Source organism: Microcaecilia unicolor, chromosome 11 (genome assembly GCF_901765095.1).
Source record: "Microcaecilia unicolor chromosome 11, aMicUni1.1, whole genome shotgun sequence".
Classification (NCBI taxonomy): Eukaryota; Metazoa; Chordata; class Amphibia; order Gymnophiona; family Siphonopidae; genus Microcaecilia; species Microcaecilia unicolor.
The window spans coordinates 75,254,044-75,265,978 of NC_044041.1; the positions used below are offsets into that span (position 1 = coordinate 75,254,044).

The following is an 11,935-nucleotide window of genomic DNA, read 5'->3' on the forward strand; positions in this document are numbered from 1 at the left end:
GAGAGCCTTTCATTTCCATCTTTTGTAAAGGAAATGACTGATACCATTCCATTTCCTTTTGGAAGTGGAGGCTGAGCCCAGGGCTAAGATGCTCGAGGTCCTGGACTACACATCTCCTCCTAAGGAGGCTGTGACTGCACCTGTCCACGAGGTACTTAAGGAAGCCTTCATCAGAAACTGGGAGTCCCCTCTGTTGGTCCCTGTCATGCCCAAGAAGATTGACATCTAGTATTGGCTCCACAGTGCGCCTGGTTTTGATAGGCCTCAGTTGTCTCACAATTCCATTGTGGTGGCATCCGCTCTCAAAAGAGCCAGGAGTTCCAGGGACTATGCCTCGACACCCCCAGGCAGACAAGCTAGAACCCTGGATTCTTTTGAGAGGAAGATGTACCAGGCTTCAATGGTCATTTTCCGTATACAATTTTACTAGCTCTTCACGAGCGTTTACTTGTGAAACTCGGTGCGCCAGCTGTCGGACTTGGTTGACACGCTCCCTCCGGAGCAAGCTGAGCCTTTTCACCAGTTGGTCAAGCAGCAGAAGGTGTGTTGAAAGTTCTTGGCCAGGGGCATGTACAACACTTTTGATGTGGCATCCAGGATCTCTGCTCAAAGTATAGCAATGCGCAGACTCTCATGGCTGTGTGTTTCTGACTTGGAACATTCTGTTCAGCAGAGGTTGGCGGATGCCCTTTGCCCGGGGGGGGGGGGGGGGAATAGCCTTTTGGAGAGACAATTGAAGAGGTCGCTGACCAAATCAACTAACCCAGAGATACCATCTCTCCTTTCTCACACCGGGTGCCTTCTGCATCAACCTCCTCAGGAGGACTTTTTGCAAGCAAAGGAGGAGTTCCTATTACTATCCCAGGCATAGGTACAACTCTTCGGCTCGCCTGCCTACTCGGGCTCATCCCCAGCGAGCTGGTTCACATCAACAACGTGCGCCTAAAGCCCCTGCTGCTCCCCAGGCAAAGGAAGGGACAAGCTTTTGACTGGCTCCAGCAGAGCATAGCTGCAGTAAGTGTTTGTCCCGGACAACTTGCTGGTCAGGGGGAGGCTGAAATTTTTTCACCAAAGGTGTCCTCATAACCTCCGACCAGTGTGTTCTTTAAATTGTCCATCTTGGATTTGCCCTCAATTGACATCTGAAACCTCCAAATTGCTCATTCATTCAGCTTTCAGCTCAAGCAGGTACTTGCAGTGGAACTCTCCGCCCTTCTGAAGGCCAATGCGGACGAACCCGTTCCACCAGGGAAGGAAGGGCAGGGATTCTATTCTAGGTACTTCTTGTGCAGAAGAAAACGGGGGATGAGTCCCATCTTAGACCTAAGGACCTTGAACAAATTTTTAGTCCGAGAAAAGTTCAGGATGGTTTCCCTGGGCACCCTTCTCCCAATGATTCAGAAAAGATTGGCTATGCTCGCTGGACTTATAAAGATGCATATACTTTCAGCCCATCGGAAGTATCTTTGATTTCAGCTGGGAACACATCACTTTCAGTCCTCGTGTTGCCTTTTTGCCTCGCATCAGCTCCCAGGGTCTTCACCAAATGTCTAGCGGTAGTTGCAGCGTCACTACACAGAATGGGAGTCCATATGTTCCCATATCTTGACGATTGGCTGGTGAAGAGCACCTCGGAGGAGGGTGCTCAGGAGTCCATATGGATGACTTCAGGTGCTTGAGCTACTAGGGTTCATTTTAAACTATCCCAAGTCTCATCTGTGCCCTGTCCAGCGATTGGAGTTCATAGGAGCCCTGCTTGACACTGTTCAAGCCTACCTCCTGGAGATGAGAGCAGACAATCTTGTGTCACGTCCACGGTTCGTGCCTCTCAGCAGAGATTGTTGGGCCACATGGCTTCCACAGTGTACGTTACACCCATGACACATCTTCGTATGAGATCAGCTCAATGAATCCTGGCTTCTCAGTGGTATCAAGACAGGGGGAGTCTAGAAGATGTTATCCAAGTGTCCCCAGAGCTTGTACACTCTCTTCAGTGGTGGACCCAATTTGACTCTGGGACTTCCATTTCAAATTCCTCAGCCGCAAAAAGTGCTGACAACTGATGCATCTTTCCTGAGATGGGGAGCTCATATTGATTTGCTTCACACTTAAGGTGCTTGGTCCTCCCAGAAAACGAATCTTCAGATCAGCTTCGGGCGATCTGGACCCCTGTAAAGGCTTTCAGAGATTGGCTATCTCACCAAATTGTTCTCATCCAAACAGATAATCAAGTTGCAATGTATTACACCAGCAAGCAGGGGGGCACTGGATCACGTCCTCTGTGTCTGGAGGCGGTCCGGATGTGGCATTGGGCTCACCAACATGGCATGTTCCTTCGAGCCATTTATCTGGCGGGCACAAACAACATACCCTGGCTGACAGACTGAGCAGGATAATGCAACCGCGTGAGTGGTCTCTCAATATGGGCATAGCCTGCAAGATCTTCCAACCGTGGGGTACCCCCTCGGTGGATCTTTTTGCCACTCAGATCAACCACAAGGTCCCTCAGTTCTGTTCCAGGCTTCAGGCCCATAACAGACTAGCCTTCTGCCTCAGTTGTGGGACAGGTCTTCTATATGTGTATCCTCCAATACCTCTAGTGAGAAAATCTTTGAAACTCAGGTAAGACCATGGAACCATGATTCTGATCACATCATACTGGCCGTGGCAGGTATGGTTCCCTCTTCTGGAATTAACCTCCGAAGAACCGTGGAGATTGGACTGTTTTCCAGCCCTTATCACTCAGAACGAGGGGTCACTTCTGCATCCCAGCCTCCAGTCTCTGGCTCTCACAGCTTGGATGTTGAGAACCTAGAATTTGCTTCCTTGGGTCTCTCGGAGGGTGTCTCCTGGGTCTTGCTGGCTTCCAGGAAAGATTCCACTAAGAGGTGTTACGCTTTTAAATGGAGGAGGTTTGCTCTCTGGTGTGAGAGAGCAAAGCCCTAGATCCCCTTGCTGGCCCTACACAGACTCTGTTTGAATACCTTCTACACTTACTCCGTAAGGGTTCACCTTAGTGTAATTAGTGCTTATCAACATGTAGAAGGTAAGCCCGTCTCTTGCCAGCCTTTAGTTCGCTTATCAAAGCCCCCTGTCAAACCACCAGTGTCATGGGATCTCAGTGTCATTCTCACCCAGCTGATGAGAGCTTCTTTCAAGCCTCTGAATTTCTGCCATCTGAAGCACTTGACCTGGAAGGTGATTTTCTTGGTGGTTGTTACTTCAGCTCATATGGTCAGTGAGCTTCAGGCCTTAGTAGTGGATGCACCTTATTCTAAATTTCATCACAACAGAGTAGTCCTCCGCATACACCCTAAGTTCTTTCTGAAAGTGGTGTCAGAGGTCTATGTGAACGACCCTGTATTGCAAGAGAGCATTGGTCTACTACAAGGAATGGACAAGGCCCCACAGACAGTCCACCTAGCTTTTTGTTTCTTTTGATCCCAACAGGATGGGGGTCGCCATTGGGAAATGCACCATTTCAATTTGGCTGGCAGATTGCATTTCCTTCACTTATGCCCAGACCGGGCTGGCCTTGCAGGGTCATGTCACGGCTCATAATGTCAGAGCCATGGCTGCATTGGTAGCCCACGAGGTCAGCCTCCATTGAAGAAATTTGCAAGGCTGCGATGTGGGCTTCAGTCTACACATTCACATCACACTACTACCTTGAGCAGGATACCCGATACGATAGTCTGTTCGGGCAGACAGTGTTGCAGAATCTGTTTGGGGTCTAGAATCCAACTCTACCCTCCTAGTCCTGTTTTACTCTGTTCCAGGCTGTACTCTCATTCAGATGTATATAGTTTCAGGTTAATCTGTGTTATGTCCTTGCCATTGCGAGGCCCAATTGACCAAGTTTTTGGTGAGCCTGGATGCTAGGAATTCCCCACTTGTGAGAATATAGAAGCCTGCTTGTCCTCTGAGAGAGCTTATTTTGCTAAAGCTTAATAGCTACTTTTTATTTTTAAGCTAGAAGATTCTAAAGACAAAACTTTCCAAGGGTTATTGTCAAATAGGGATGGCCTGTTTGCAATGCCATAGGCAATACCAACAGTATATCCTATGTTGTTGCATCTTATTACCAATTGAAAACGATCAGAACAAAAATACATGTGTTTTGTCATTCACCAATCATAGGGCGCACACTTTGAAAACAGTGCATACTGTGTGGAAAGAGAATATACTCTTTCCTGACAGTGCAACAATAGTGAAACTATTGTGCATTTGCAAGCTTACGTGTGCATCCACATCCAGTCCTAGTGGGAAAAGAGTGCACCCTCTCTCCACATAGGGGGCATTGTTTTCATAGTGTGTGCACTATTATTGGCAAATAACCAAAGAAATAAAAGGGGACCCATCAGTTTTAACTGGCAGGTGGATAACATTAGCAGAGCCAGGTACCTGTGGGAAAAAGATGGGGGGTAGGGAGGGGGGTGAAGTTGAAAAAGGGAAGTTGTAGGACAAGTTATGATTGGTGGTAGCAGCTAGCATCAGGTTAAGGGGTAGAGAAGAAACGGGAGGAATTGAATTGGTGGGTTTAAAAAAAGAATAGGTGGAGCTGTGGGAAGGAATTGTGAGGAAATGTTTGGTGGGCTAGAGGACACTGAGTATTGGGTGGGGACGGATAGGGTAGGTAAGGTTTTGGCGAGTTTCTCCTCCTCCCCCCCCCCCCCATGTATTTTTCTTGTCTTTACCCACCCCATCAAAATACTCGTTGGGATTTTGTGGTGTTGGATATATATTTGGGAAATGGGAGTGGGGTGGGAGGTCACAGCTGTTGGTTGTTGGGCATTAAAATTTGGGCTGTTTGCCTAAGATGCAGCTAGGGTATGAGTATTTACTAAAATATTTGTGGAGAAATGTGACACTCGTGGGTGACACCGCTAATGAGGGGAGGCCCAATGTTACCATGGGATTGGTAGCATTGAATGTTGCTGCCAATTGGGTTTCTGCCAGGTATTTGTGACCTGGATTGGGCACTGTTTGGAAAACAGGCTACTGGGCTAGATGGACCATTGGTCTGACCCAGTATGGCTATTCTTACGTTCTTATGTAGATATTCTCTGAGGACAGCAGGCTTTGTATTCTCACAATCCCTCCCACTACCCATTGGTGGTGTCTCCTTTGTTAGTTTTACTTTATTTATTTATTTTTTACTATAGTATTAAACTGAGGAGACCACGTTCGCGCGACGGGTGGGATGGCATTCTCGCATGCGTGGTAGAGCATGGCTTGCGCTCCACAAAGCTCTCATTTAGCTTTGGTAAATGCCAGACCGGGTGATGCAGATAGGCGTCACCCATTTGTGAGAATATAAATCCTGCTGCCCTCGGAGAATACGTGCTACAGGTAAGTATCTTCGCTTTTCTGTTAACTGTATGGTGATAATGTCTATTTGGAAAAAAAAATAAAGCACCTCCTGGCTTGTCTCTGATTCATAGCTCCTGTCTGTGTTATTTTATGGATTAGCATCTATTCACTTCCCTTCCAGCTCAAATTAAAACCAGGAGTCTAAATAAAATCGATTTGACATCTTTACCTTCTTTAGCAAATAAGTTCCCACTAAATTTTGATACACACCCAATAGATGACCAAATCAAAATATGGAACCAAGTTCTTTCAGCAGCCCTTGACGATATTGCACCGGAAAAAACAATTAATATAACAATGAAACGTTCCCAACCTTGGTACCATCCAGGATTAAAATTATGTAAACAACAGGTACGTAGAGCTGAACGCCAATGGCGTAAGCATAAGACCGCAGAATTACAAGAAAAGTGCAAACAGTGTAAAAAATACTATTTATCACAATTAAAGGATGCTAAAACTACGTACTTCTCAAAAGAGATAAAAGAAGCAGCCATTTCGCAGAAAAAACTGTTTCAAATTATGAAACGTTTGACAACAATAACTAACGAAAAGAGAGAATCGCCTACTATTGACTCTGAAATTCTAGCAAAGTTCTTTAGCTCTAAAATCGAGAAACTAAGAGCCCTCTTCCCAAGGGTACCAAGGCTCGGTCATTCTGACAACTCCCCAAGTTCACAACTATTGGTACCTTGGAAGGATTTTGAAATTCCGTCTGCCGAATCATTATATACCTTGGTTGCAGGTTTATCTCCTACTTATAGTTCGTTGGATCCTATACCTTCTGCATGGTTGAAAAAACACTCGCTAGAAGTCCAGCAGTTTATGTACTCAATTGTCATGTTGAGCCTTTCTGATGGGATAGTTCCCACTATTTTGAAAGAAGCGCTAGTAAAACCTAGTCTAAAGAAAGCCTCATTGGATCCCTTATTACCTTCTAACTATAGACCAGTCTCTAATCTTCCTTTTCTATCCAAAGTTATAGAGACAGTAGTATTTAGACAGTTGCAAACTTATGTAGATTCAAAAAATTTGTTACATCCCAGACAATCGGGTTTCAGGAAAGGTCACAGTACAGAGACTATTCTGACTTCACTGTTAATGAAATCCATGCAAAATTAGAACTCGGTTATATTGCCCTGGTAGTTTCATTAGATTTGTCTGCGGCCTTCGACCTAATCAATCACAACTTACTCATTGATAGATTGAGTGAGATTGGTATTTCAGGGACAACTATGAAATGGTTTATATCCTTCCTAACGAATCGTTCATTTAAAGTAGTTCAGCAGCAATCCTGTTCCACATCCTACAACTTATCATGTGGAGTTCCTCAGGGCTCGGTCTTATCTCCACTACTGTTCAACCTATTCATCAGTCCCCTGGCGCTCCTCATTCAAACAATGGGTATAAGTTTTTACTCATATGCAGATGATTTTTTGCTTATCCATTATGTTAGACCATCGAACATAGATCTTACACCCATTCAAATATGCTTGGATAAAGTAGCAGACTGGTTGACAACACATCAGCTGGTACTGAACCCGGATAAGACTACTACATCTTGGATAGTAGGGCAAGGCACATATCCCTCTGTGGTACCTGTGCTATTTGGTCAGAATATTCCAACAGTTAAGTCTTTTAGATATCTCGGGGTCATTATTGATTCCGCATTGACCTTTGAGGAACAAGTATCCGATGTAGTGAAAAAATCTTTCTTTCATCTGAGACGGCTTCGGTCAGTCAGAAATTCAATAAGTAAGGACTCTCTCAAAACGCTGACATCGGCATATATTACTTCACGTTTAGACTACTGTAACATTGTATATGCTGGGATTACTCAAGCAAACTTAAAGCGATTACAAAGAATTCAAAATACAGCAGCACGTATGATCTGTAGGGCCCGGAGGGATGATCGAGCAACACCTTTATTGCATCATCTGCACTGGCTCCCGGTCGAAGCAAGAATAAAGTTTAAGGCTCTTGTCCTGACACACAAAGCCTTTCACACATTAAACCCTAGCTACTTGTCGAATTTAACAATCCCCTACACCGCTATGCGAACTCTCAGATCCCTAACAGATAACAGGTTAGTCATTCCCCCTCTTACTAAGGCTAGGTGGGAATCTACACGGAGATCGGCTTTTTTCTACCTGTCACCCTCCCTTTGGAATAGCCTTCCAAAGGAGATCAGATTAGAGAAATCTTATCTCCATTACCGAAAACTTCTGAAAACCTTTCTCTTTATAAGCTACGTAGAACAGAACTTAGCATAATGAGATAAGGTCAAAAAGACAAAGAAAAATGGGATAGCTTAACTGGATATTAGATTTTTAACTTGTATTGATTTATTATGTAGTTTATCTTGATTGCTGTGCTTTCCTGTCATGAATGGAATTCCTATGTCTGTTTATTTGTATATACCAATTTTTTTATATATATGTAAACCGTTCTGTTTTGCAGATGCAATAAGATACGGTATATAAATTAACATAAATAAAATAAACTCAGTAACCTCACAGGTGACAATATAGTGCAGAGCTCAGAATGTGCTGTTCTTGAGCTGATGAGACATTGGGCTGAATTTACCGACCTGTGTTTATGCGTTAACACAGGTTAGTAAATCTAGTCGTGTTGCTCAGCATCTGCTACTGAAATAACATTCTAAGCTTTCCCACCCATGTTCATTCTACATTAAAGTGAATTTTGCAATTAAGAGCAGCAATACACTGGTGAACAGAAGGTGGTGTTATTTATATTCACTTTCATCATCAGAGACAAACTAGTTTCCTCCTCTGCTGGCCTTTCTGGGCCTACTCTCTTGTGAGACAGAGCATACATTCCCTTGAGCCTGCCCTGTTAGTCTGAGCCGAGTTGTGTAGCATTTCTACTTTCCAGAGGTCCCCAGTTCAGTATTTTTGTTCTTTTCAGGGGTTTGACAGCAGTGGATGGAGCAGGGTTTGGGATTGATCGTCCAGCTGAACTGTCCAAACATGATGATGAGTATGAAGCCTTTCGAAAGAGGATGATGCTGGCCTATAGATTCCGACCCAACCCCTTGGTAAGTGACTCTGGGAGTTACAGGCAGAATTTGTTTCCACACTGTTCTAAATCCCAGACATCAGTCCCATCAGTGAAGATGTGTGGGATGATTTATACATATTAACTAGTGAAGGGAAGTGATGTGCATTGTACTGGCTCTGCCTGGCAGGAGCTTCAGTGCAATGGCACCAAGTCTTGGTGCTTTAAGGCTGTTCATGTCCTTATTCCATATTGCTTGGAGACTCAGGTGCTTCATGAATATCCCCACAACTGTAACAGAAAGGTAAGTTTAAGCCTTCCGGATTTTAAGATTTAAAAGAGAAGATCAGATTCTAGGCTCTGGCATTTTTAGACTTGTCTCATGGCTGCAGTGTGACTGCTATGCACTGCTGTGTTGTAGCACCCTCACAGACAATCTCTCTTTACAGGAGGGCCTTTTCATCTGGTGGATCCCTGATCCCATTTAGAGGCGTAACTGCTGTGGCTAGCAGGCATTGGTTGTTTCTTGGTGTCCCTTGCAGTACTCTAGCTGCCTAACTGAATTGTGGTTTCCGAACTTACTGATTGATTTTTCTGTTCCCCTCCACAGAATAACCCAAGACGACCCTACTATTGATGGTGTTCAAAGGAAGCAAAGAGAAACTCGCACTTATTTTCAATGGCATTGTAATTTTCTTGTGAAACATTGTAAAAGTTGCATTCTGCTGTTTCTCTTGTGCATATCGCAGTATAGGAGGAGAGTTCATAATGGCTGTCTGGCACGTTTCACTTCCAGCACTGTAAGCAGAAGATAAGTCCAGATGTGGTTACTCTCCGGTCAGAGTTGTACCCTACGTGGGTGGGCATGGTTTGAGCCAGAGGCGGTGGGCCTACAAAACTTTGTTGTATAAAGAAAGATACCAAAAATAAAGGGAAAAGAGGGAGTTAGAAATGGTGTTTTATGTGTGTTTTGAGAGTTGTTTGAGGATTCTTTATCTTCTGAGGCTGTGAGTACTCTATGAAAACTTAAGTACTGAGTCCACTGAAACTGTCCTGCCCCTGCACTTAAGCAGAAGTATGGGCTCTTCTGGACTGCCTGTTACCCTACAATACAGTGTTCCTTTGGTGATCCATCTCTACTTTCCTGGTGGTCCTATCATTTAGAGCAGTTCTTTACCTAGTCCTGGACTATCTCCTGGGCAGTCTGGTTTTCATTATGCCTGAGAGAGATTTTCATACACTGCTTCTGTTATATGCAGAGCAATTTCTTGCATATTTATTGTGGATATCCTTTAACCAGACTGGCCACGGTGGACTGTAGAACAGATTATTTTAGAGGGTAAAGATCCTACCATGTACCTGCTTCTTAAGTTATTTTTCTTATTTGTGATTAGTGCCATTTTTCTTCCCTTGTGCACACATTATATGGGGCAAACTGCATTGAAAGCTGTAAGATTCCAGTTGTGGGTGGATGACTGAGGCCTGGTCTTTTTGCAGTGTTAGTCTGCCCTGCCCCCTGTTTGGAGTAAGAGGAGTACATGTTGGCTTCCTCTGGTCAGCTGCTTTATTAGCTGTGTTCTGCTTATTAAACGTGCAGGGATAGTTTGCAATAATAGTATTCTTGCAGTCTGTGCTATGGGTGTGTACATAATTAATTTTTTTTTTTTTTTTTGGGGGGGGGGGGGGTGAAAGCCTGCACTAGTATAAATAATGTTCTGCCTTTTTATAGAGCTTAATTTTATTTCTGCTAAACCAGCTGCATCTTGTACCCCCCTGCTGTGTCCCAAGTCTGAACAGCAACTTGTCCAACAACTATGTCTGCTTTCTCCATGAAGCACACGACCTCGTTTTCATGACATTTGGTTATAGATCCAATGTAGTTTGTGTTCCAACCTCGTGAGTAAAGTTCAGACATAGGACAAAGAGCAGCGAGCTACATGAAACAAGCATGAAATGTTAAAGATATGACGACAGGCACACTCAGGCTTTAACCCCTTTGCAAGCAGGGTCAAAGGTCCTATGACAACATTTGTGCTGTACAACTTGGGCTCTGATGATAACTTGCAGCTTTAAAGGTTGAGAGGCCTATGACTTTTGTGACACTGCAGTGTGTGGGTACTCTAATTCTGTAGAGTTCTTTAGTTTACAACACTACCTTCATTCTGGCCCAGATTTAAAGCCTCTGTGCCTTTTTTTCTGCATAACCAGTGGTCTCTAATTGTTCTCATACCTCACACTAACATTTTTGACTTTTGTCTTACCTAGAATGTAAACCACACTGAACCCTGTAAAGGGGAAGTTAGCGGTATACAAGACTTGATTTGATAACTAAAAGATGCTGCCCAACAATCTTCAGTTCGGCAGTGCTTCCAGTCTAGTGGAGTACCCCTGTGGCCCAGGTGTACCAAGAGTGTTCTGCTACAAAGAAATAGCTAAAAGCTCTGGAGATTATCTAGATCCAGTGCAGCATTTCTCCAGAATGAGTGCTTCCTGCATTTTGCTGTCTTGTAGCTTTAATCTTACCCAAGGTAGACTTTTTTTTTTCCAGTGTGTAAGCTGGAAAGCTGAAGTGATTGAAGGATTTGTGAGTTATTTTATTCTGCACCTTCTAGTGACCATGTGCCACAACTTCCCCCTTGGGAAAGCTGTGTGCTGCTGTAGCCCCAGGAACTGAATTGCCCACTTGCATGGTTTTTATCAATAAGAACTAAAATCAGAGAGAGGATATTAGTGGTATTGGGGCCTGACTACAAGTGGATGCAAACACCAACCAGTTGATATTCAGCCTGTGGCAGTCAGTCATTTTTAAGCCATGGGCAGAACTAAGCCCAGATAATCAATACCAAGTCAGGTCTAGGCACCAGTATTGAATCTCTGGGGGCCAGGTTCCAACTGATATACAGTGCTGGCACCCACATAGCTAAGTTAGCAAAGATAGGACTGCACAAAAGTACTCCTATCTGCCCACTTAGCTAGACAGGTACTGGCACTGAATACGGCTGCTGACCACATAACTGCTGATTCCATTTCCACACCATCCCAGCGTTACCCAGCTGCTGCCACGGCAGTCAGGGCCAATATTCAGTGACATTACCCACTTAAGCCATGGTGAGTAGCAAACTCCCCCCCCCCCCCCCCCCCCCAAAAAAAAAATTTTTTTTTTTTTTTTTTTTGGGGGGGGGGCGGCAGCACGTGTATAGTATAGAGCACGTGCCCAGGTGCAGGCAGGCCTGAGCAGTGCTGGGGACAGACCCTCCAAATTGGCCATAGGGTTAACTCCAGGCGGGTGCTAGGTGTTTGCCCAACAGTATTCATGCGTCTGTGTCAGGCATTCCAAATTCCCAGCTCTTTGGGCACTTTAGTATATAGTACGTACACACACACACACACACACACACACACACGCACTTTGGGAATGTCTGACACAGACACATGAATACTGTTGGAAAGCGCCTAATATTGTGACACAACACCTAGCACCCGCCTGAAGTTAACCCTATGGCCACCTTGGAGGGTCTGCTCAGGCCTGCCTGCATCTGGGCACGTG

The 11,935-nt window shown here is 44.6% G+C and overlaps 1 protein-coding gene across 1 annotated transcript in view; it reads left to right on the forward strand.

Annotated features, from left to right (window-relative positions):
- Window positions 1–11,521, forward strand: part of SUGP1 (SURP and G-patch domain containing 1) — an 88,870-nt gene extending 77,349 nt beyond the window's left edge. Inside the window, 2 exon segments of the mRNA XM_030219740.1 lie at window positions 8,299–8,428; window positions 8,999–11,521. Of these exon segments, the coding sequence (XP_030075600.1) occupies window positions 8,299–8,428; window positions 8,999–9,025 (157 nt within the window). The 3' untranslated portion in view covers window positions 9,026–11,521.
- The last annotated feature ends 414 nt before the right edge of the window (window positions 11,522–11,935 follow it).